This window comes from Raphanus sativus, chromosome 1, assembly GCF_000801105.2.
Source record: "Raphanus sativus cultivar WK10039 chromosome 1, ASM80110v3, whole genome shotgun sequence".
NCBI lineage: Eukaryota > Viridiplantae > Streptophyta > Magnoliopsida > Brassicales > Brassicaceae > Raphanus > Raphanus sativus.
In genome coordinates this window covers 8,713,110-8,738,745 of record NC_079511.1, presented here as the reverse complement: position 1 = coordinate 8,738,745, position 25,636 = coordinate 8,713,110, and the positions used below count along the sequence as shown (strand labels likewise).

General features: G+C 33.8%; 3 protein-coding genes and 1 long non-coding RNA gene across 5 annotated transcripts; 3 read left to right on the top strand and 1 right to left on the bottom strand.

Annotated features, from left to right (window-relative positions):
* The first annotated feature begins 250 nt into the window (after positions 1-250).
* On the top strand, positions 251-2,887 carry LOC108811540 (zinc finger CCCH domain-containing protein 6). Its single transcript, XM_018583599.2, has 4 exons — positions 251-623; positions 1,084-1,284; positions 1,600-1,724; positions 1,806-2,887. The coding sequence occupies exons 1-4, from the start codon at positions 564-566 to the stop codon at positions 2,701-2,703; spliced, it is 1,284 nt and encodes a 427-aa protein (XP_018439101.2). The 5' UTR covers positions 251-563; the 3' UTR covers positions 2,704-2,887.
* A 42-nt stretch (positions 2,888-2,929) lies between these two features.
* On the bottom strand, positions 2,930-7,369 carry LOC108811526 (auxin response factor 5). Its single transcript, XM_018583584.2, has 12 exons — positions 6,644-7,369; positions 6,345-6,460; positions 6,138-6,236; positions 5,999-6,055; positions 5,777-5,932; positions 5,623-5,707; positions 5,291-5,549; positions 5,082-5,204; positions 4,783-4,994; positions 3,627-4,702; positions 3,355-3,545; positions 2,930-3,278 (listed from the first exon to the last, which is right to left on the bottom strand). The coding sequence occupies exons 1-12, from the start codon at positions 6,756-6,758 to the stop codon at positions 3,152-3,154; spliced, it is 2,616 nt and encodes an 871-aa protein (XP_018439086.2). The 5' UTR covers positions 6,759-7,369; the 3' UTR covers positions 2,930-3,151.
* Positions 7,370-14,756: 7,387 nt separating this feature from the next.
* LOC108844591 (uncharacterized) lies at positions 14,757-15,080 on the top strand. The gene has a single exon (XM_056989452.1). It carries the CDS (start codon positions 14,757-14,759, stop codon positions 15,078-15,080), a length of 324 nt encoding a protein of 107 aa, XP_056845432.1.
* A 6,069-nt stretch (positions 15,081-21,149) lies between these two features.
* LOC130508098 (uncharacterized) lies at positions 21,150-23,293 on the top strand. Of its 2 annotated transcripts, none has more exons than XR_008942729.1 (3): positions 21,150-21,759; positions 22,024-22,388; positions 22,471-23,017. It is a non-coding gene; the product is annotated as an uncharacterized LOC130508098 (long non-coding RNA). The 2 variants fall into 2 exon arrangements; XR_008942733.1 differs by adding an exon at positions 23,036-23,293 and having other exon boundaries at positions 21,167-22,388; positions 22,471-22,798.
* The last annotated feature ends 2,343 nt before the right edge of the window (positions 23,294-25,636 follow it).

Below are 25,636 nucleotides of genomic sequence, written 5' to 3'. Positions count from 1 at the left end.
GGTATCTCAAAATGATCGAATGTAAATCGTCGTGACTCACCCTAGGATTTACTTCAACACCACAGTGCTGAGTCAATGAAATTGAGATTTGTATTGACTTGGTTACCAAAACAAGAAATTAAAACATTCAAAGTTACGGGGCCTTTATGGAAAAGTAGTAAAAGTAGGGGGATTATCTCGAAGAATAAGAAACATTCGAAGAAGGTAGGGCTGTTAAGACACGTGTATAAAAGCGGACAGGAAGAAAATAAAATCCTGAAGACAGATAAAACAAGTAAACAACGATTGTGACCAGAAGAAGAACTCAGAGGATCTAGGGCTTCACATCTCTCTCTCTATCCCCATTTCGTCGACTGATTTTGTTCCCTCCCTGTCTCTCTGGATTTTCCAAACTCATCTTCTCTTCTTCGCTTCCGATACTCAAAAGAAAAAGTTTTAGGGTTAACGATGATGATTGGTTCAATTTAATTAATTTATAATTTTTAAAGGGTAATTGGACCTTTCCGAATCGAATAAAAAAGAAGAAATCTTTTTATAGATTTGAAAAGAAGTGTAAGTAAACTATGAGGGCATTGCAAAAATCCAAAAGGGTATCTTGGCCACCAGATTTTAAACTTTGTCAGGTAAAAATAAATTGACCGAATATGGTTTGATGTCTGTTTTGTTAATTGACTGATTGCAAAAATGATGACTATAATTGCAGAACATATGTGTTGTTTTGTCCTTAATGCTCTTTGGTAATGTTTTGAAATAACAAGAGACTTTGATTCATGCATGTGCTCCGTTTTTCCAAGGTTGATTTTAGTTAAGGCTGTTCTGGATTATGAAGTTATTGTCTTATACATTTACCACATTGTTAGTTAATGGTGACAAGCCTTTTGTTTATTCTCTTTGAAGGGTATATGTTTGAGATAGCTGCTCCAATGGTTATATATTCATGTTTTTTTTTTTGTGTGTGTGTGTGTAATTAATCATACGAGACGAGATTCTGACTGGCTTGATTTGATTCAAATATTATTATTCCCTGTGGTTTGTGCACATGTCAAGTTGTCAACTGACAATCTGGCTTTCATGTTTGAGCAGGTACGGCTCTTCACATCAGAGGATTCACCTTCACAAGTTGGATCAGAATCTCAAGATCACTTTCAAGCCAAGTCCTGGGAGGCTTCACATCCGAGTGATGAGGATAATCTGCCCCCTGGTTTCGGTGGACTGTTTTCTCCAAATGAGTCACTGATTAATTTATCAGACATCCCAATAATTAAGTGGCAATGCTCTGTCCGGGTGAGCTTGTTGGTCACACTTTTGAAAGCCTTATTTTTTTAATACCTAGAATCATTAAATCTTTGAAAGTACAAACTGCAATCCCCCCCCCTCCCAGCCCACCAGAATGGCAATATATTTAACACATTATTAATTGTCTAACCATCCGTTAAGTTGATAAGCATAGAAATAATATGGTGGCATAAAGTGATTTAAGTTGTGTTACCCTTGTACAGTTGTCATTTATTGTTAAATCTAGTTGGGGATGTTCATATGTTCAGCGATGTATACGGTAGTGAGGTATGTTTTACTTGGAATAACATGCGTTTCTTGCAGATTCTGCTGGATGAGGAATGGAGCGTGGTTGCAGGGGACGAAAGCAAAGAAGTGGAGGCGCAAAATCAGAGGGAACTGAGAGTTCTTGAAGCATTCTATCCTGCCGCATCATCTATTCCTCCAAAGTCTGGATCTTATCCCCTACTTATAACACATACATTTGCATATCTTTTTACTTTTTTTTCTGACTTGGCTCTCTTTTCTAGCCCTTCTGTTGCAGCTGATGTTGACAACTCAGATTATGATGATCAGCAAACCGTTGTCATACCCTTTCTAGTTGTAGAAGATGACGACGTGGTGATGGATACAGCACCCATACTCCCAACCCAATCTGGCGTGGATGTGGGAACAGTGCAATCTGTAAGGGATGAGAACACATCGACTTCTTCAACACTCCCCCCTGCAACGTCAGAAATAATGGCTGCATTAGCTGCACTCTCGAATATCAAAGAACAAGGGAGCAGCAGCATGATAGACCCTGATCTGCTTATGAAATTCCTAAGCAACCCTAAGATGATGGAGAGTCTTGTTGCAAATTGTGGTAGTGCAGGTTCAGTCTCCTCCTCCAGCGCAACACATGAAGCCAATGGAGTGGTTACTACCACAGCACCTGTCTCTTCAAATGGACAATATAATCCTCAGCCAGCGGTATCCCATATTCCTCCTCCCATGGTCTATCCTCCTACTCCAGCACCTTCAGACCAGTCCAACTATGGTGCACCACCACCACTAGCAGCGAGAGATGCTAGTTACTACAAGAGCCTGATTCAGAAACATGGCGGGGAAAGACAAGAGGCGCTGCCAGCTCAGCAACATCTCGGTGGTTATCGTCACAGCCTCCAACCTGGAAGAGGAGAACCTAACCCTGAAATGGTAAATAATAACAATAATAATAATAATCAGAGGCCAAGGGATTCAAAACCCAAGATAATGAGGCCGTGCATGTTCTTCAACACCCCGAGGGGTTGTCGCAATGGAGCTAGCTGTTTATTCCAGCATGATGCTACTACTACAGCTTACCAGCCGAGGAATATAAACAATAGGAATATCAACAACAATCCTGAGATGCAATTTGCTAAAAGAATGAGATTTGATAGGGTCTGAAGCTAGAATTAGCAAACCAACCATTATCCTTTTTTTGCCTCCTTCTTGTTGTTAGCAGCAAAGCAATTTTCTTCTTTCCTCTCTTGCCTAGCTTTGCTTCTATATAAAGTTTCAATTACTTCTGAAATTTATTTCTTGTTTTGTCAAAAAATATAGAATTATTCGGCTGAGTATTCTTTCTTGAGATGGAATTTCAATGCAATCATATCATATTTAGGAAACAGAGTAAAAGCTTATTGTTTTGGCCTTTAAGACAACATAGTTGCAGATGATTCATTTATCACTCTTACTACATAAACATTTAAATAGTTGCAGGTTTCAGATGGGAACTAAGACATCAAACTCTTACAACAAGATGGTTCTCTCCACTACAAGTAGGAGAAAAGAACACTTTCTTTCTCTCTTTTTTCCTCAACACATCTAAACTTTTTTTTAATATAGCTAACATTTATGAAACAGAAGTCTTGAGATCGTTTATGCATGCGCTGTTCAAAAGCTTCATTCCTTCTTCACTCATCTGCTCAACCTCTGCTGGCGACAGTATCTTTATGCACCTTACACATCCCACAAACTCTCTGCACAAGTTCATGTAAGGAAAAGTATTTAATACAGAAAGTGAGGTTCCGTTAATGGAGAGAGGTAGAGACTTACTTCCATGGATCATCTCCTACAAGCAGAACATCACTCTCATAATCAACATATACAAGCTTCCATCCAGAGCTTTGCGGACGAGTGAGTAATCCTTCAAGTCCAAACATACACTCAATTGCAGTTTTTAACTCCTTGTAGTCTCTGAAGCTTGTTACATCAATTGACCTGCCAACTGACCCGGTTTTTTGAACCTACCGAAAACCAAAGTTCCATGTCAGATGATTTGAGAGAAAAAATATGTATGCTTAGTGGAAGGAACAAGAGTTGGTTACCTTAGTATAGGTTCTGACACGAGGCGTTGCAAGTTTCTGCCATGAGCCTTTACTATTCTGCTGCAGTAGAGTACTATCATCAAAATCAACATTGCTTGAAGATGTAACAGTAGTTCCTCCAGAGTTATCTTGGCGAGAAAAGGCCTTTGAGTCTGCAAAGCCAGCAGTTGTGATCTGCGACGACTGGACATCTTGTGCAAAGCTAGTGTTGCTATTCCCGACCAAACAGTCAGAAGAAGGGTGATGATTCTGGATGGCACAGAAGTCATCAAGAACCGTGTTTGAGAGTGGAGGAGGATCTAGAATGTTGCTGGTTGTGCTATCCTGACAACCATAAAGGTCTTGCTGCATCAAGGGACTGAACTGGTCAAACTTTAGACCGCTGAGCTGATTGTCCCACACATCGTGAAACAGCGATGAGTTTGTTGAATCAGGCAACACAACAGCTGAAGAATCCTCCTGGGAGGATAGCAGTGATGATCCGGCAAGAGAGTGGAAGGATGTCAGCTCTTCTGTTTCCAGGAAAGAGAACCCGTTTATTGGATCAGACTGTGGTGGGTATATCTGTTGACTTGTGTCAGGACATGGTTCAGCTTGTAAAGGAGACAAAGCATCCTCATTACACACTGTGACTGTTCTCGCCTGGCTAGCCTGTTCCACTGACTTCTGCTCATTTCCATGGTGTTCAGATTTTGGAGGAGCAGTCATATTCTGTGACAGATTCTGTTCTTGGCCAGTTGTATTGAAAGCAGTAGATGGATTCAATGTGATCTTGCTTTCTGGCTGCTGCACCATCTCAGGTTTCTGGCTCGTTACCATTGGCTGCTGCATATTCATATCTCCGAGTAAACCTCCTCCATGCCCCATTAAAACATTCTGCTGCAGCATCTCAGACATGAAAGATGATGTTGCATTCTGGTTGTTGTTGTTGTTGTTGTTGTGTGGTCTCATCATCATTTTCATAAGCTGCTCTGAAGCCATGTTTGGGAATGATGCGTAAGGGAGAATCCCATTTGTTGAATCAGAAACACGGATTAGAGGACGTTTGATCAAGCTACCCCATTCAGTTTCACCAGCTGCAGGTTACACAGCTGCAGTTAATGAATGATTAATGCATCAAAATCACAAGAGGCAACACTATTCCTCCTAAACTTACCAAAGTAAGATGGATGGAGCTGACGTTTGAGTCCTGAGGTGAGAGAAGGAAAAATGAAGAGACTCTCAGGTGTTTCAATGTCCCATGGACTGACCCTAGTAGGTTTATCGTTACATCCAGGCTCATCCCATTCAACTTGAAGGTTACGCCACTTAGAACCAGACCATCTCAATGGATCTATATCGCTGATTCCAACAATGGTTCCCATGTATCTATATATTAAACATCAAAAAGTGAACAACCAAACCATATTTGATAGGTAGATTGTGGTTATAGGATTATAGCAGATCATCACTCACCTACGTTTCCCTGAATCCTCAGTTTCAAACATCATTCCAAACCTCATACCAACTGAGAGCTGAGACCCACATATAGCCTTCCGATACTTAGCTAGAGGGATCACAAACTCTGCTGGACACGCTCTGAAAACATGCACCATGAACTCTTGTTTAGTCACGTGTTACAAGATGATTGATTGAGAATATGAATAGTAGCTTTAAGAGCTGACCTTGGATTAAAGAAAATCAAGAAAGGAGTGCGGTTTGCAGTTGCGTGAGCAGCAGCAGCTAGAACACCGATGTGCATACTGTCTGCTGACAGAACTGATGAAGGAAGAGCTGTTTGTTGGTGGCGATTAGCTCTCCTCACTCCAACCATCAGTTGCGACTTCTCATCCCTGATGAACAGAACAGAATCTCCAGCTCTCAGTCTCTTTGAGCCAACAAACAAACTCCATCCTGTTGTCAGGAGATGTCTCTTTGGCTGCCCTGAGAATGCAAAGCAAGAACTGAGCTCAATATCAACCCAAACATATAAAGAGAGCCTACTATTTGCCTTTACCTCTATAGATATGGCGAAATGTCCAAGTATTCTCATGAAGATCTCGAACTACAAGCTCCTGTGTTGGCGGCTGTGCCGTGTAGTCCTGTAATGTACATCACATTAAGTAGCAATTGAAGCACAATAAACAAATGATTTTTCCTGAGAGGCTCACCAAAGGTGGGAATAGCTTCTCTGCAGCTCTACGTGGTACAGAGAAACCTCCATGTGTACTTGTGTCACTAGCAGTAAGCGTTTTGCAGAAAAACTCAGCTGGGTGCTTGCTTCTGTTTAATAGTCCAAAGTCTGGAACTGGGAGCACATCTCTCTCCTGATGCATATATACATTCTCTTACTCAAATGAGTTATAGAAAATGAACAAAAGATTTGAACTTACAGAATGAACAGGTTGTAGACTCATCTGAGCATAAATTTCGTCACTATCTTTGTCTGCCTATCAAAATAAAAATAAATCTCACTGTCAGGAGAAATTAAAGTTGTTTACAGAGAAAGTTTTTCTGAAGAAGCAAGCATACATGAAGGGTAACATTATGGACTTGGCACATCAACTGAGATGGTAGATTTGGGTAGTTAGGAACTTGGGTTGTTGCTGACCTTCTGGTTGAAACAGCAACCTGATTCAGATAGTAAACAATGAAAGTCAAAACCTTTGAAAGTGCTTGCAAGATCTATAGAGCTACAATGTATTTGTTTGTTCCTAAACCCACACACAAAAAAGTTACCTGTTCACTATGACCTTGTGAGAAGTAATACACTAAGCTCCCAACTTGTGGAAGACAAACCAGAGGGCCTGCACAAGCGTGCCATAGCTCTGAGTTTATCACCGGCTTCCTCGTTCCTAGGAAACCAAAGTTTTCAGGGCAAGTTAGTAAAAAACTTCAACATGCTATAGAGTGAACTTTTTGTGTTTTTTTTTCTTAGGATGTCATAACAAAAGGAAACCCACAAAGAAAGTGTTGCGAGAGAATTTCTCAAAAAAGGAAATTTTAGTAAAAATATTTAGGAAGAAAGAAGATGAAACCTGACTGATCCTTCAACAGCTTCATCTCTTCAAGTAGAGTAGATTGAGATGTTGTTTTTGTTCCTCCATTAGCCCAACTATTTGTTTTCATCTTGTCCTCAACAGAAGCCATCATATGGAGATTCTCTTATGTTCTGTTTTGTATCTCCCAGACTATTGTTTTCAATACAAAGTCTTCATTTATTATTATTATTAATTTATTTTTCGAAACCAGGAGGAGACAAAGAGCTCTACTGAGAGCAAACAGGATCCAAGATAAATCAAGAAACCAGAAGAATTAAAGACAAAACCATGTCATGGAATATGATTCTTTTTGGTTACAGAAAACTCCAAAATCGAAGGACAAAACTCTTACACATGACAAGAAAAAAACAGAGTAGGGGGAGAGATTAAAGAACATACAAAAAGGGACTACACACAGACAAGCATGTCTCTCTTGTGGGGCTCTTGCCTATTCTCTCTCTCTATCTCTTCTTTTCTCTGTACAAATTCGACCCTTCAGTGAAGAAGAGAAACCAAATGTGCCACAACAGTTTCTTTCTTTTGTTTCCGGATGCAAACAAGCAGGAAGGAGCTGAGAGAGAGAGACAAAGAAAAACAAGTTTCCTTTTTTCTTATTTCTCTGTAAAAGCCCACATTTTTCTTCTCTTTTCTAGATTTATACAAACGTATGAGTATAAATGTATGTATTATTAATTTTTTTTGCTTGGAAATGGGAAAGAGTGTGCAGCATTCTCTTATCCTGCGCTTAAACTTTCTGTGTATGGCGATGCCGTCGCAGCTTTAGACTCTCCAAAACGAATAATATTATTATTCTATTGTTGTTTCACATTAATTAAGATATCTTGTGTACTGGAATGTAAATGTTATGTAAACTTAATTAATGTTACAATAGTTTACGTCAAAAAATAGTAAAGTAGAGATAGGAAGCACACGTAATCTCTCTGGTACGCTCAGAAACGTAGTTGATTGTACAAACTACTTTAAATGCTTATGTTATAAGCTGCAGATAGTTAAGCTTTAAAGTAAGCACCATCAGTGACAAGGCCGTGCATGAGGCTCTCTGGCTACAAGCATAAGTTTGGAGCTTTCAAAAACTATATTACTATTAAAGATTAGTTCTGAAAAGAAATAATTAAGTAATTAGATTGGTAATCTACTTATTAGAATTAGATAATGTGTGCAGTTCAATTTCTTTTCATAATATTTCAAATTTTCATAGTTCGGGAAAACCAAACAACCAATCGGGACTTCACGGTCTAAAATTCCCGGACACGGCTCTGGCTCTGATCAATGACAATATAAGAATGTAGCATATGCATAGATATTTTACTACATTGATAATTTTCTTCCAAAAGTGTCTCGCTCTTTTCAACATTTTGGGTTGATTCTGTGACCTAAAAACATAAGTTTTTGATTATACAAAAAACAATTAAGCCCAAAATCAGAATTGATTTAACTTTTTGACAAAGGAGATTTCTTTTTCGTAGCAATAATAATAAACTTCTCCAAAATGGTTTTCTTTTTTCTTTCTGCAGATATTTGGAAAAGGGGACGTGAGTGGTGATACTTTGGAAGATTTAGAGAAGGTGCGTATGGTAGAAGAGAATGTTAAAGTCGCGTATAGTAGCATGGAACATCTTTATCAGTATATTTCAATGCAGAGCATTATAATAAAAGGAAATAATTAAAAAAGTGATGAGAGATATATATCTAGGGTATTAAATGTTTTGGCTAGGTTCTTCCACTTATCTCATTACTAATTATTACTAAATTTCACTTCTTATATTATTTTATTAATTTTTCACATCTAAACTATATTCCTCCACTTATCCCATTAAAAATGCTCCAGTGAGGAAGTGTATTTTGCAACCTTTTGGGCCGGTGCTCTTTTTCCTTTCCAAGTTATGGCTAAAACAATGTATTTCTTCTTTGTTAGGAAAGATCTATACAATTAATATTGGCATAGAATGTAAGAAAAAGGTAAATGGTAAGGCCCCTAGTGTATTTCTTGCATGAGCATTGAAATTGGAATATCTTGATGTGTCATGTATCAACATACTTTGTCTCATTAATATAAATACTCAGGAAACATGTGTAATTGTATGTAATTCTGCGTATTATCAATAATGTGTGCGCTACACATCTTTTTTTTTTTTGGTAAAAAGTGCTTACACATCTTTAGACGTTTTAGCCACTATACCATCTTTAATTTGACTTTTTTTTTCTTCTGATGCAGTAGACATGTAGTTATTGTTTTTTTTTTTTAATCTTGGAGTATCTGAGATCTTTGGAGAACCTCAGATCTAATCTATTAAAACAAAATCCTAAAATATATCTATTTATAAATTTTGTCACTTAAATTTTGGACTTGCTCTAGAATAGTAACTGTTTGGCTATTTAAGTGTGTTTGGCTACAAGGATATATGTACAGATCTTATAACATACATTTATTTAGTCTTTCCCATTGCATCTCGGATGAACCGGATCTGTTTTAAATTAAACCAGATCCTTATAAACGAACATACACTAATCACGATTTATCATAACCGGTGTGTTATAAATTTTAATCATAACCAGTGTGTTATAAATTTTACATGTGAATAATAGAGAACATACACAAACTACGATTGGGCTTTATACCAGCACTAATGCAATCTACACTAATGTAATCTGCACATATGATCGATCTTCTTAGTTATATTCCAATCTGCACATAGGAGACCATGTAATTTAACAAGAGTAATAAAAAACACTGATTCACTATTATGGAACACTACATGGTCGTTAAATCTTATTCTCAGATCACAACCTGTTCACATATTGAAATCTAATTTTATTTTTTGTTCAGCATTACTCATACACTTCAATCTATAGTTCTTTATAAAATGCAAAAAGTAGTCTATTAGCTTCGGTCGGTTAATTGATAACACATGTTTATTAACCCGATTCAAATCAGGTATAAAAGAATATTCTGACCTCATTAACAATATATAAATCAAATCTTAACTAACTTGCCTTGCAAACAAGACCACCTCTAACAACTTAATTCCCTTTTCCTATAATTCCGAACTTACTTAAATACTCTATTACATTCTTGCAGTGCAAACAAGATTACACTAACAACTTAATTCATTTTTATAAAGAGAGATATTATTCCTAGAATTCCGACTTCCATTTTACAGAACTTACTATCTAACCAACTTAAGATTCCATATCCTAACTTTCTAGACACCTCCTAAAAATATATTCAAATCTAAATGAAGTTTTAATCGCATAAAATAATGTAAAGAGTATATCCTCACGATATACTCACACTCATATATGCTATTTATTCTTAAAATAGGTAATTAGAATATATTATCTATCGCAAAAACAGAACTCGAAATATCCTCGCCATATTATACCTAAATGTTTACTCATCCTATATAAATAGACCATGCTCAACCTATAATTTCTACATCCTCAACTTAAAAACACTTTCCCTCCTATGGCTATGATTACCTCAGAATCGACGATCACCCTTCTCAATGATGTCAAACCTTTCAAAACATCTTGGATGGTTGAGGTTAAAGTCCTGCATTCATGGACACAGCCTTCAAATTATTCTGCTGGAGACTCTCTTAACTTCATTCTCGCTGATAAGACGGTACTGTTATATATAACTTTATTTTTATGAAAGTTTAATATCTGTGACTTATATCTATCTTTATATCAACTGTGAATGTAGGGAGTTAAGATTCATTGAACCTGTAAGAAAGTGTTCTTTCCTCTTGTAAAGAGGCTTCAGCTTGGACAATGGAGGTTCGTTGAGAATTTCTCATTAACCGCATCAGCCGGTAAGTACCGAGCTACAAGCCATAAGTACAAAATGGCGATATTGAGCCATAAGTACAAATGAGGATGTAAATATGATTAACGATCATATGTTATTTAAACTTGATGGTGAGAAATTTACTTTATATTCATTTACTTATTTGAGTTTATAAATTATAAAATTACTCAATCTGTTTAGTAAATCTTTTTTTTGTATCAGGTGAAGAAATGATTTATATCTCATGTGACAGTATAGATCCATCTGATACTGGTTCTGTCAATAATGAGGCCCTAAGTTCGGACTTCCTAAACAGTATTAAAGTGTCTGGTCTACCAAATCATAGTCTGAGATTGAAAGTTGGTTGTCCTGTTATGTTGCTTAGGAACATTAATCCTAACGAAGGTTTAATGAATGGGACAAGATTGCAAATTACAGAAGTTATGGATTTTATGGTGCGAGCTACAGTCTTAACCAGTGACAAGGTTGGTGAAGATGTCTACATTCCTAGATTGTTGATCACTCCTACAGATAAAAGACTTCCTTTCAAAATGCGTAGAAGACAATTGCCCCTAGCTGTTGCTTTTGCAATAACCATCAACAAGAGTCAAGGTCAATCACTATTTCAAATTGGACTATTCCTTCCTAGGCCAGTATTTTCTCATGGACAGCTCTATGTTGCTATTTCAAGAGTTACTTCTAAACAAGGTTTGAAAGTTTTGATTGTTGATGAAGAAGATAAGCCGCAAAAGAAGACTACTAATGTTGTTTTCAAAGAAGTTTATGATAATCTGTAAACCAGAGTTTTGTTTTAGTTTGTTGAGTGAAACAGATGTTTGGTGTTTTATTTTATTTCAGACACATTTGTATTGTCTTTAGGTTGTGTAGTTTTTACCAGTAGTAACTGGTGAATGTTTTTTTTTTCAATTCAGATAGAATTTTTGAAAGGATTTCATGCGTGTTTTTGACATGATAAATTCTCCCTATAAGTTTTTTATTCAATCTACTACGCACAAACTGACTGTATATGATTCTATATTCCTAATAGAGTTTTGTTGTCAGACCTCACATGTATTTGATCAACAATATATATTAAAAGTGGATATACATTTTGTTTGTACAGGGTTTCCGCATTTTTAAAGCAATTCAGTCAACCTAAATAACTTAACTAAATGCACTCAATTCAGTCAATTCAGATAATCCAGACATGACTAAGCAGTATATCAAATCTATTATAACTTTTCCAGTTCTATCCTAAACAGCCTACCGTTTCTACTCACTATTTCAATTTAATGATTCGTCTATGGGACTACAGAGTACTAACCTTTTCAACCGTGGAATTGTTTTGTTTTGAGCTCTTCCAGTTTCATCTTTTCAGTGTATGAGCAGAGCTTTCCTTCCGAACCGATCAGCTTACTAACTTCTATAACTTAACCTGAACAGATTTTAATAAATCTCATTAGAAACAGAAGATAAATAAGTTTACGATAAAGACTACAATGTAGTACAATTCTGAGATTATTTGAAAACCAAATTAATTAATATGAACTTATTTTATTAGCTTAAAGAATAAAGAAGAATAAAGAAGAATCACATTTATAAAAACATTATAGTTTTTAAATAGCTGATAGTCACACTTAACTTTCTGATTGCTGTATATGGTCTGTATTTTCCTCGCCTTATGTCTTTCTATATTCAATCTTTCTTAACCTCTGCAAAAATAATTCAATGGTATTCATATCAAATATCATGTATTTTCAAGAGATTCCCTTCATATAAATTATTAGAAGCGTTAAACTATTTATAAAAAAAGCCAAAGCATGTACTTATCTTCACATGAACTACGAATGTCTCTGCTCGATGTTGTAACTATTCGATTGCTCTCATATAGAACCTTACCAACCACCTAACAAAAGATAAGTTTGATTACTAATGGCTTAACATAATCTGAACAAATTATATAAATCCGAAATCAAGCAACAGAGAAAATAAGTGAATAAATAAGAACTCTATTTATACGAACTTATGTAATTAATATTTGAGAGTCGCACTTAACTTTCTACTTGCTATGTCGGAGTTGTCTTCTACGTTGCTTTTGATTTCCCCCGATCAATATTCTACCCGGCTTCAGCTTTTATTCTGGATATTCAACCGTATTCATATCAAATTAAATTGTTTTCAATATATGGATTATATAGAATCAGAATCGTGAAAGTATTTATAAAAAAAACAACTTATCTCCGCATAAACATAGGGTGACGAAAAATCCAGAAAACTTTTTTTGGTTGCAGATCTGGAAAATAAATCCAGGATCTACCGACTTCTTTTGAAGAATATAATCATCACTGCTGTTGTTCTTCTTCATAGATCTTGACAACATGCAAAGTAATATAGATTATTAGATAAGAATATATTGATCTTTTGCATCAAAAAAGAAAAAAACATCGATAACCATGAAAGTTAAAACAAAAAAATACAAACCTTAAACAGCATGTAGATCGAGTTTAGCAAAGGAGTGAACGGTTCTGATTTTCGATTTGTATCAATTTCATCCGATTTGGTTAGAATTTTCGACAACGACGACTTCGAAATCGGCTGAAACCGACAAGAAGCGAAGATAAGAAAGTTGTTTGGTTTAGAAAGAGACACGTTAGAAACGTATGATCTTCCTAGAATAACATTCTCATTTGGGCTTTCAGAGTCCTAATGGGCTGATTTTTACTCTATAGTTTTGAGTAAATGGGCATAATTTTAAAAAAATTCCGGCCCTAATATAATCTAATTTCCTTTTTTTATTTATAAGTTATATATTTTCTTAAATAATTCATAGCAATTAAAATGTGTTTCTATATTATATATTTCTCTAAGATATAAAACAAATTGAAAGTAATCTTATAATGTTACATTATAATCTAATCTATAACTAAATATAAATCAAATAGATTTATTATTTTCTTAATTGTTTACTCTATTCTCATCACTTCAAATTCTATACTTCCAATAAATAAATTAGTCAATTTTTTTTGAAAAAATAAGTATATAAGTTCAAACAATTTAAATCAAACAGATCTATATCAACAAAAAGTATACAACACTGAAAGTTTGTCCCAAAAATCAAAATTTTCTAAATTAAAAAATACAACAACATCATAATTCAATATATCTATAAAAGTAATTATATATAAGTCATTTGGAAGAGAAACAATATTAAAATTTATAGTATATCACTAAATAAATATTCAAAACGAAAAATTACCTCGCTTGCAAAGCGCAGATCCGAATCTAGTTAATCTTTAAAATAGATGGTCCAGTCTACGAATAGACTCTCGTTCTAGTTATTCAAATAGACTGTAAAATAAATCTATATCCGTGTGATCATAAAATAAAATGTAGTGGGGTACCCTCAAACCAAGCTGCTTAACAATCTCAAAATTGGCGTACTACTATACCACCACCGTGTGGTTAAGTTATTGTATAATATTGTCGTTTTCGTTTTATGATTCATATAAAACGATTTTACTTTTCATCTTGGAGTATCCCAAATCTGTAAGATAGATTAAACAAAAAAATATAGACCATAAAATAAGTTTATATTCGCATGATCACAATGTGAAGTGTAGTGGGGTGTACCTTCAAACTTAAACTGTTTAACAATTTCAAAGTTCGTTTACCATTATACCACCATTCTGTAGTTAAGTTAATGTAAACGTTTTGATGATATGAATCATATGAAACAAATTTCACTTTCTATATATTGTGATATAATCATAAACGACGTCTTAGGGGTATATTAATATCAGGGTACCACATTGCGCCTATGACATATTCCAAACTATAAACCCGATAAAGGTAGCTTTTCGCACGTTCTGATTAGGTGGAATTTCGTCATTCCATAGGTTTTCCAAACCCTATTGTTACCCTGCTTTACTCAAAGTTTTAGCATAAGTTTCTGAACTTGTGGAGGTTATTTAACAACTAGCAAATCTCTTAAGCAAGAAAAAGTTTTTCTTTTGTGCTAAAAGTAAACGTTTTTTTTGCGCCATGTAGATATCATCTTGAGTAAATTTACCATGTTCTCTTTAAATTTGTATCATTTGGCATAACAACCCAATCGAGAAAGGATTATTGTTGGCCAAACAACTTCTTACGCAAATTATTGATCACAATTGTAGAATATTTCCAATTGTTACTCACATGTTTTCTTTCAAATGGATGCAAACTCAAAATAAAATTCAAAGTGAGTTTCAATTTTGCTCTAGTTATCCTTAACATTTTCTTTTTAAAAGAGAATACTCAAATATGGGCATCAAGCTTAACGACACAGTGGAGAAGGTTCTGAAACACCACCGCATTCGAAGACATCGACAAGAAATTTTCAATACCATTGAAAAAGAAATCACTACTCTACGTCAGCGAGGAGTGAGTCAAACAGAGGATGTCAGATTGTGGAAAGCAGGGGAGAGTAACTACAGAGCAGAGTTTAGTTCCAAAGCAACATGGAAGCTTCTCCGTGTTGAGCAAGCAAAGGTCGACTGGCATAAAGGAATCTGGTTCCCCTACAGCACTCCTCGTTATTCATTTATGGCTTGGGTTGCAGCTCAGAACAGACTCCCCACAGGATAGAGGTTATTAGCTTGGAATACGGCTGCGCAAGCTGCCTGCAGTCTCTGTCACGATCCGCTTGAGACTCGTAATCACCTGTTCTACCAATGCAGATTCTCAGAAGAAGTTTGGAAAAATCTCACACTCAAGCTACTGGCTCCGCACTATACAAACGACTGGGAAGAGATCCTCCGGCTCTTAACAGATCGGACCTTGAACTCTACTCACTTGTTTCTGCTTAGATATGTTTTCCAGGCGACACTTGCTGCTATATGGAAAGAAAGAAATGGGAGAAGGCATGGTGAAAACCCAAACAGCCCTGCAACTCTGATCAAAAGCGTGGACAAAGCCATGAAGAATCGCATATCCAGCCTGCGGCTCATGGGAGTCAAGAAGCACACCAAGACCATGGAAACATGGTTCTCGGTTAGATAGAAGATGTATGGAAACATGGTTTTCTGTTTTTTAATATTTAAGAACACTCAAATCATCAGCCTCAAGTTGCATTCATTGTACAAAAGGTTTTTTTCTTGAATAAATTTAACATTTTTTCAAAAAAAAAAAAGAGAATACTCAAATATTCTTTTATCAATACTTATAAATAAATTTTAATAATACATTTTTTTAAAAAAGTTAGAAATTTTATCTGTTAATAATTTTTATTTTAATAAATATATACATATATTTATTTTTAATAATTGTGAAGATCTAAAAAGCTATTTAGATTCAAAACAAGACATTGCATACAAATATGTGTTATCCTAATATCAAAGACGCTGCTAGATGACCAGTACAAATAAAATCAATATGGCGCTAATCTTAGCCGGAATCATTTTACCCATTGGACCAACGCATCGTGGTTCATAAATTTAGTTTATAATATAATTTATAATGGTTTATATGAATTTGTGATCATGTTAATAAAACAATTAATAATATTATAAAGGAATAAAATATATGTATTTAATATTTTTGAGATAAAAATAATACTATGTACAAATTTAAAAATCAATTAGTAAATAAACAATTTTAACATAAAAATAAGATTGTGAATGTTATTTCACTGAATTTAATGTATTATTATTCATTTTCTCATTTTTTCCGAAAATGATATATCACTGAAAAAAACCTCTCATATGTTTTTACATAAAAATAATGTAACGTTGGAGCTTTTATTTAATCCATTTGAGAACCCATCATATGAGTTATTATTGAGCGAAAACTTGTAAAATAAAACATTAGAAATGAAGAAGAACAAATTTGGTCAAAAGAAAAAATGAAGAAGAACAAAAAGGTGAGAAAGAAAAGTGAAAAGCAACATTTGATGCATTTTGCGTCTGAAAATTTTTGACCGCTCGGCACGCGTGAAGTGGACGGCAAATCAATGGTTGAGTAAGAGGGAAACAGAGGCTTACGTTAACGTAACTTCGACACGTGTTATATTATATTGTTGTCGAATTATATTTGGACCTACACGGCGCCGTTTATGCGTTTCAAGTTCACATCCTTACCTTACCTCGCTTTCACTCACTCCTGCCGAGGCTAAAAGCCAGATCGATTCCTAATTTTAGATTCACTTTAATTCTATCGTTGAAAACTATACTGCCATATTGGTGTAATATGCAGTGTTTCATTTCACATCTAACAAACGTGGTAGTGGAACAACTAATGTAAAAAATGGATACAACGAAAATACTAAATTGGAAATAAAACAAACGCAGTGGATGGAACGATAATTCATTAGTGAACAAATACCAAAATTAGAACAAAACTATAGTTTTCTTTTTACAAAACTATAGTTTTCTTTTTACAAAACTATAGTTAATACTTCAGTTTCAAAAAAAAAAACTATAGTTAATACTTAATACGTAGTATGTTCTATGTCTCAGATATGATAACGAGTTATTTCTTCTCATGCCAAATAACTATATACGATGAATGTGCATACGCATATCACGAATATGTGAGCTTGCAAACATGGAAGAATGATACAAAATAACCAGATAATGCTTGGAGAAAAAAGGCAACGTCACGTTCTAAATTTATGAAAATTCTAATTGATTCTTTCGCCAAGTAACACACTCCAACTATAATATCATGCCATCTTCGTGATTATCATTTATAACCGTTCAAACTCTAATTCACAATTTGTTAGAAATAAGACTTTACTCCATTTTCTCATATCGTTTTTCTTTTCTTACAATCGATAAGAATAAAAGTAAAAAGATTGAGCTAGTTCCGATAAAAATATGAGTAAAGTAAAGGTCCCAAATAACTGTTTTGGGTTAATTAAGATTTGTGTCATTTAAACTAATAGTCTGAAGTTTGACTATTTAATTAAAAACTACCACTACACTAACTAAAGGCTCCATAAATAAACTCGTTTATTATTGTCATTACCAATATATAAAAGGTTAAATTGTCTTATTTGCCTTCCAAATAAACTATCACAAACGGAGTTAGAAATATAATCCAATCCTAAGACGACACGTGATGTTCACAGAACTCTTATTACGGCATGTGGCTTCCCGCACGCATCTATAGACATCGATGATTTTAATCGGACGGTCAATATTTAAGACGCAAGAATCGAGTCGCACGCGCTCTTGCACGCCGTTCAACGGCTTCGTAATACACACTGCGTCCTCTCTAAACTTTCCTTGGATCTCTCCTAACCGTCGATTATGCAAACGTGTCACTCAGAGATACGACCACGAGTTGCTAAAAACCACCATACCGTCCATACCTAATACTCACATTAGTTTGTTGATCAAATTTTCACGGCTTCATTTGATTGTATATTCAGTAAAAAAAGGTAATTTCAACAATATGATCGTTGGGGGAAGAAAAGAAAAATTAACAGTATGATATTGATCATACAGCTCAGAGAGAAAACTATAGGCTGTAGAACAAAAAATTACAAGCGATAGGAGTGTAATTATGCCGCATGTTTTCTGGCACTTCTATTTTAAAGCTGCAATTCTTTTTATAGAAACAGTAAATCTGCTTTGATCAGAAAAAACAGTAAATCCGTAATGCTTCTATATAGAAACACTAAAAAAAAGTGTATGGTTTTCATGTTTTACTACCATAGGGTCCATAACTATTAACTACTAGCCCAGACCATAACTCACTACAAATCATATTTTACCTTCCTGATCGTGTCTTTTTTCACTACATCTAATTATATAATTCAAAACAAATGATATTATTTTTTTTTTTTTTTGACAGCAACAAACAAATGATATTATTTGAATCAATAAGACTAAGCTATATCTATCGACTCGAACTATTCAATCCATAGATCACAAATAAATTGAGTATGTTTGACACTAAAAAGTCCCAATTGGAATATACATGGACCCCAAAATCATAAAAGTAAAGCCAAATAATGGGAGCGACGCGACGTCTCTAATAAGCTATTGGTACGTATAAGTGTAGAGCAATACAGTTATGGACCACCGGGTCTTATTACAGAATCTATTAACATTGTAGATTCAGGTTTAGTCAATCTATGGATATTGACTCACCTTGCTGCACAAAAAAATAACGGATATTGACCCACCTTAATTTTCAATAGGAGAATCTTCTTTCTGTTTATGATTTACTACATTTCATATAACATGTATATAAAACATAATAGCAACATTACATGACTACTGATCATAAAAAAATACAAGGAATGTTTCAAAATCACTGGTAAATCTAAAGTTTATTAGAGAAAGCAAAAAAAAAAAAAAGCAAGATAATGTCAGGAATATAGCTTCCAACTTAAACACTAGTATTTGGCATTTAACTGAACTAGTCATGTTTCCTTTATACTACTATTTTAACTTCTTATGAATAATAATTAATAAATGTGGGATCCTAAGAAATGAAAATTCACAAACAAAAATCTTGTAGCATGTGAATATTATATAGTTCTGTATGATTAAAAAGTATGTAAAAGCGTAAGATTTTTAAAAGGAAGAAAAAGGAACCAATAGAATGCTCTTTTTCAAAAAAAAAAAAAGACCAAGAAAGGCAGGCTTCTTTTTTTTCTTGTGCACCAGAAAGGAAGGCTTCTATTATTACATTGAGAATGCGTAATAATGCATGCCAACAAGAAAAAGGCAAATAAATAAATCATAATAATCTGCAGCAGGGGAGAAGAACAATCATACGTTATAATGCACATTCAACATATTGCTCTATTTTCTATTTTAAAATAGAGTTGAGTTTTGCTCTAATGTATTATTTAATTTTCTGCTCCAAAATATAATACTTTTAATATATTTATTTTAAAATTAATAGTATTATCTTTCATTTATACTATTTGCAAAACAATCAATTTCGGTTTGTAATATTCCTATTAAATACAATATTAGTCAGAACTAAAATTTTATTATATAAATAAAATTATTCGACAATATTTAAAAAAGAAATATTTATTACATGAGAAATTACATTACATAATTTAAACGCAATAATACATCAACTTAAATTATCTATTAAAATTAGTTTAATTATTCATTAAAGATCTTTATGTTTTATGTTTTATATTATATATATTTTGTTGCATAAAATAGTTCATTAGATAGCTATTTATATAATTAAGAAATATTAACATTAAATTTTATAATATACAGTAAAATAATATTATTTATTTATAATAATATTTTGTTTTTAAAAAAATTAATGTGGAAAACCATTTTATAAATAAAAAGTTTAACTTTATTTTGGAGTAATTAATTGGTTTACTCCATATTTGAAAGTAATTATGTATGTTACTCTATTTTTGAATAAGTTTTGAAATGGAGTTGAAAATAATTTTACTGCAAAATAGAGTTTAGAGTGAGTTTTTGAGTGCGGTTAGAAATTCTATTAACACATCGATATAGCCCCATGTACCCTATTATAACCATGTCCTATGCCATCTAAAGGCCATCAAACGAATGCCCTCATCTGCATTGCGCACACTTGAGGAACGAAAACAAATATATACCGAACTACCAGAAAATCAAAATGAATGGGCAATTTTTTTTTGGGTCAAATTAGCTACAACATGAAGTCACAGAAAAGAAAAACTGAATAGTCTTTTACAAGCTTTATTATTGTATTATTTTCATTTCTTTCTAATATTTTGTAACTTCTTAACGTTATCAGTCGCAACCAAAAAATCCATTACATAGCCATCCATTGTAACTCTATTGGATATAGTTCGAGTCGAGCGGAGTAGGACCAATAATGACCGTATGTTGGTTGAAATGAGTTATTATTCAAACATGCACAAGGTACGAATTCATGTATCGATACGCAAGCATGAAAATACTACTAGTATACTTATAAGATCATCCACAGGGTGCGTATAAAAGAAAGAGACATGAGCGAGAGAGGAGCGTGGTGTGAGGGAAACATAGATGCCGTGGGAGCTTTGTAGGGTTTGAAGCCGACATTTTTCTGCATATATATTTTTAATCGCGTTATATAAAAAGGAGAGTCCATTTATTTGTCTCTTCTGTTAATTTTGTTCTATATGTTCTTCTTCATAATTGTTTTCTTTAAAGCCACACTATTTTGTGTTTCAAAAAAAAGCCACACTATTCCTTATGGATGGTGTCGACAACAATCCGACCCTCCAATATTATGTACAGATATCAGTCTGATTTCACTAAAATATCTTTAGCGTACTGGTTTACATAACATTGAATTAAGGTAAAGAGCTTAGGTTCAAACCATGAAAGTTAAGATTGGTGCTGATTATTGGTAGGTTAATTTATGTTTATTGACCACATTATTTGCTAATTTGGTTAAGATATTCAAAGAACTCTTCATTTCCATGCTTAGGACATTTCTAATGGTACACAAAAATCCATTATATATTTTACTCTAAAATAGAGTAATTCTATTATAGAGTTAGATTTGCTTCAATTGTTCACTTTATAATAGAGTTACTCTATAAATAAAGTGAATTATAAAGTAATGTTGATTTTCACTTTATATAAAGCAAATCCAACTCTATAATAGAGTTACTGAAATCTATATATATAAAACAGATTTCTCTGGCTTCTCAATGTATCCACATTGCTTTTGGAGGCTGGGGCATTTTGCGACACGTGTCGCAACCATTTTGGATCGTCTGTGTTACGCGTCCTGCTCACTCTCCTCTTCTTCGTCGGTTATGTGTAATGCACGCGGATTTGTGTATTTATCATTTGAAGTTAACCCATTTGTATAACTTTAATTAAAGTTGGAGCCTGCTGAGGCCCACGCATACTTCATCGTTTGTGGCCCATTGTTTTATTTGGGTTCTTAGTTCTTTTTATTTTTTTTATATTTTTTTTTCTTCGTTCTTCTTCGCCGTCGACTATGGTGGCCTCTTCACATACAAAACAAAAACGTCTCACAACTCCTATAATCCAGCATTAATTCTGAGATTTTCCCCTGTGTAATCAACTCCTTTCTTTAAGATTGCTATCAGCCTCTTCGTTTCCACTGAAACCGCCTGGATCTCCAACTATAAATATCAGACTTTCTACCATGCGCAGTCGATCTCACACTATATTTGAAAACAAGGAAATTTCGATCAAACGATTCCGATGGCGAATTCACACACTGTTCTTGCTAATCTGAGAGCCGTCTGCTGAGGTTCTGGGAGGCCAAAAACATCACCAAAGGGGGAAAACTGATCAGCCTCGAGATATTATTGATTGATGAACAAGTGAGTCACTTTTTCCCTAATATTATTCTCCTTTAATTTTCCCTTTTTTTCCCTGTCTCAATCCTTTTGTAATTACATATAGTTGTCTTTCCTAATTAGATTCCTCATTTTTTTCCATTTCTATCTCTTTACATTTATGAAACCTCGCACTCCTTAGTATTAGCTTCCCCTTTCGTCCCGTTTGAATCTCATTGTCAGTATTTATTTTTACCATTTGTTCATCTGAACAGTCTATTTGTTTCCTCATTTTCTGATTTTTTTCAGTTGTTCATCTCAACAGTCTACACTGGTTCAAGGGTCAGTTCCTGCATTCTCAGACTTTGCAACTGTTTTGTTTTGGGATCTGAGTTCTCCATGATCTGAGTTCTCAGACTTTGAAACTGTATTAATTTTCTTAGTCTTGGATCATCTCCCCAAAAAAAAAGAGTTCTTACTTTTACCTGTCTTGAGTAGGCTTTGTGAAATGTGATTTGGTTCTAGCAGGAATGTGATCGTGTGTGTAACAGGAGTATGTTTGAGGACTTGATGTTTCTATGAGAAGTTTTCAATGTAGATAACAAATCGCAATGTTGGATTTGTGCTACCAATGGCTTACAGAGATAGCAGCTCCATCGGATATCATCTGCAAGGTAAACATTTTTATTATTATTCTTTGATTTTGCTTCGTAAATCAAACGAGAAAGTTTAAAACTATAAAGTATTTGAAAACAGGCAACAGGTGGAAAAGAAGAAGTGAGATACATATTTTTGATAAGGCTATATCGAGTTCGAAGAGTCATCCTGTTTTTCCACAAAATGGAGAAAGACATACTAATCAATTACCTTTTCACAAGAATCGTCAAGCTTATATTCGTCAAGCTCTATTGCACTCACACCGCTAATTGTATCTTCTATTACTTTGCGACCACGCTACCTGCTTCTCAAGAAGGGTACACTTGGATTGGAAGCTTGAAACTGAGAGATTCAGTTTAGAGAGATCGATCTCTAGACCTGTCCACCACTTCTATGTACTTTTCTGTTGTCACTATGGCAACTGTTGGTAAATTTCTGAAAAATACTCAAAACTAGGTCGATCATGTTGTGTCTGATGTTCTTCAACTAGATTTGTTTATCTGCTAAAAGTTTTGAACCTAATGTTCTGTATTCACTTACAAAAGGATTCAACGGGCAGTTTTTACGAAACTGCAACTTTAATTTATGGTGTTTTAATGGTAGCCATACGAAAGAATGAAGGGAAGAATTGTCAGTTGAGTAACAACAATAAATCACTACGCAGGATCACATCATCACAAACATATTCAGAAGAAACGTGCGGAATCTCCAACCACTCGGAAAGCTGCCATATCAATGACATGAAGAATCACTGCAAGCTACGCTTTCACTTCAAGAATATGAAGAAATTCACATCCTTCCCTTGACTTAGAGACTCGGTTAACGGCTCGAGACTAACTGCAACCACAATATGAATCAACGTATCCGTTAACTTTACACATTAGAATCGTCAACTATGTTTTCTACTTTATCCTATTAAATAGTCTGGCAAAAGAAAAACTCCATTTTTTTTTTTGCACATAAAAAAAAAAAACTCCATTTTTTTTTCAAAAAAAAACTCCATTTAACTTTGCACATACTGCCGTAAAAGAAAACTTTACATGTCTTAACAATATGTTTTCAACAGCATCCAACACAAACCCAACAAGTTACTTAAATATTTTATCCACTACCTACATTTGCACTAAACCAATAATCTATGTCCGGTTCAGTGAGGACACATCTACCTCCCAACTAAAAATTAGAGTTCTCACGAACACACTTAAGACAAATTTTATCCTTTATGCTTCACATGACGGGTTAACCCAGATTTGACAAAAGCAACAAACTTAAGTCACCAACCCCGCCCGTAAGGCGGACCAACCTCTAGTATAGAATAAATTTTTGTTTCATTGGAGATGGTCTTACCTATTATAAACCTACATACATCCATCCTATATGGCTATCCCCACTAGTTATTTATTTTTTCAAATTATAAAAATTAAGCAATTACGTAGAGGCATAAATTTCAAAATATTTGGCCTATATATGGAAGTAGAAAACAAATTATAGGGACGTCCTTTAACGACTTTGTTTGTACCATTTCTTTTACTAATCGTTAATGAGCAGTCTCTTCTAGATTGTTTGAAAAGAGAAAATAAAAAAGAACCGGGCCGAAAATATAAGACAATTTTCAATAATAGGTTTTGTACCCAAGTGGGCTCATTTAAAGTCCATAGGAGCATTATCTCTCATTTTTCAGGTGTCTATTGCTTTTTCTTTTTGTTCTGAAGTTTCATTTGTCCCTTTTTTTAGAATTAATAACATTGTTGGACCTTCTCCAACTTTTGTGTCCTGTAGGAACCTTAACTAAAGCTCTTAGAGCAATATGGCATTATCTTTTGAATCGTAAGTAGGAGTGTTCGATCCATATTATTTGTTATTTTTGTACCTGTCTTTGCATTTGGATAGTTTTTTTTTTTGACGGCTTGCATTTGGATAGTTTAATTTCCGATCTGCGCATTGGACTCTCGTAAAGAATGTCACAAAGCTACGTTTATCTGTGTATTGATTTTCTTTCGAATGTATGATGAAACCTTTGAAGGTTTTCTTTAATGTCTTTTAATATAGACCTCATAACTCATTAGCATCACACAAAGTTACACTATCAAGTAAAAAATGTGAGAAGGCTACACAAAGCCATAACGTACATTGACTAATCTTTAATTATAAGAATCATTTCTTTTGTAAGAAACATTTTAAGCCGTTTATGAGTGGTTCGGTTCGTTTATCGTTTGATATGATGGGTCGTATTAACGGTAATACACTGTTATATACTCTAAAAATAAGAGTAGAGAGAATCGTTGTAGTAGTTTATTAGCAAGTTTTGTCTTCTGTGTGTTTAACGACTCTGACATGTAACATGTTTTCATCTCTTTATGCATGTTATGGCGCCAGATTTGGAAGATCTTTTATGCAGACACATTTGATATGATATTTTAAAATTAAGGAGGTTAAAGACTATCTGAATCTTTTTATATGACCTCATGATTAATCTGGAAGAGCTGAAACATCCCTTATATATTAAAAGATAAATATTTAAAAAGTTGTAACCTTAAGTTTGTATTAATTGAAAATAACCCCTTCCTACGTGGCAATCAATTAGATAGTTAATTAGTCATACGTGTCAGCCTTACAATGAAATTGAAAAACATGTTGGTCCAATTCAATTTTTATATCTCACTAGGAACATTTAATACCAACTATATAATATCTCTTATATATTATAATTTTCATTAAACTAATTATAAAATTAATTAAAGTGTTCAATTAATATTTTATTTTCTTTCCTTAAAAGTTGCGTAATTTCCAAATATGACTAATATATATATGACAATTAATGATTCTAATAATAAAGATTTGATAACAATCTAAATCTCCTCCATAAATGTTTTTTAATTTTATATTATTAAAATAAATTAAACAATAAAATTAGATATAAAATTAAAATTTAGATTTTTTCGTATATGTTATATTTTGAATTTTTTAAAATGACAATAAATTATTAAAACTGTTAAAATTATTATGTTAAAAATAAATGATCAATGGTTTAACATTTTTATTTTAAAATCATATGAGTAAAAACTATCATTTAATATATACCATATAAGATTACATAAATATTTTAATTTCAAAAAATTAATGAATTTTCAAGAACATTTATAAATTATAAACTTATTAATTTTTTCACATTGAAAATTTTGTTATCAATAATTTAAATAATTTGTTACAAAACCATATGAATGATCATAGAACCGTATGATTATGAAATTTCATTTAATAAATA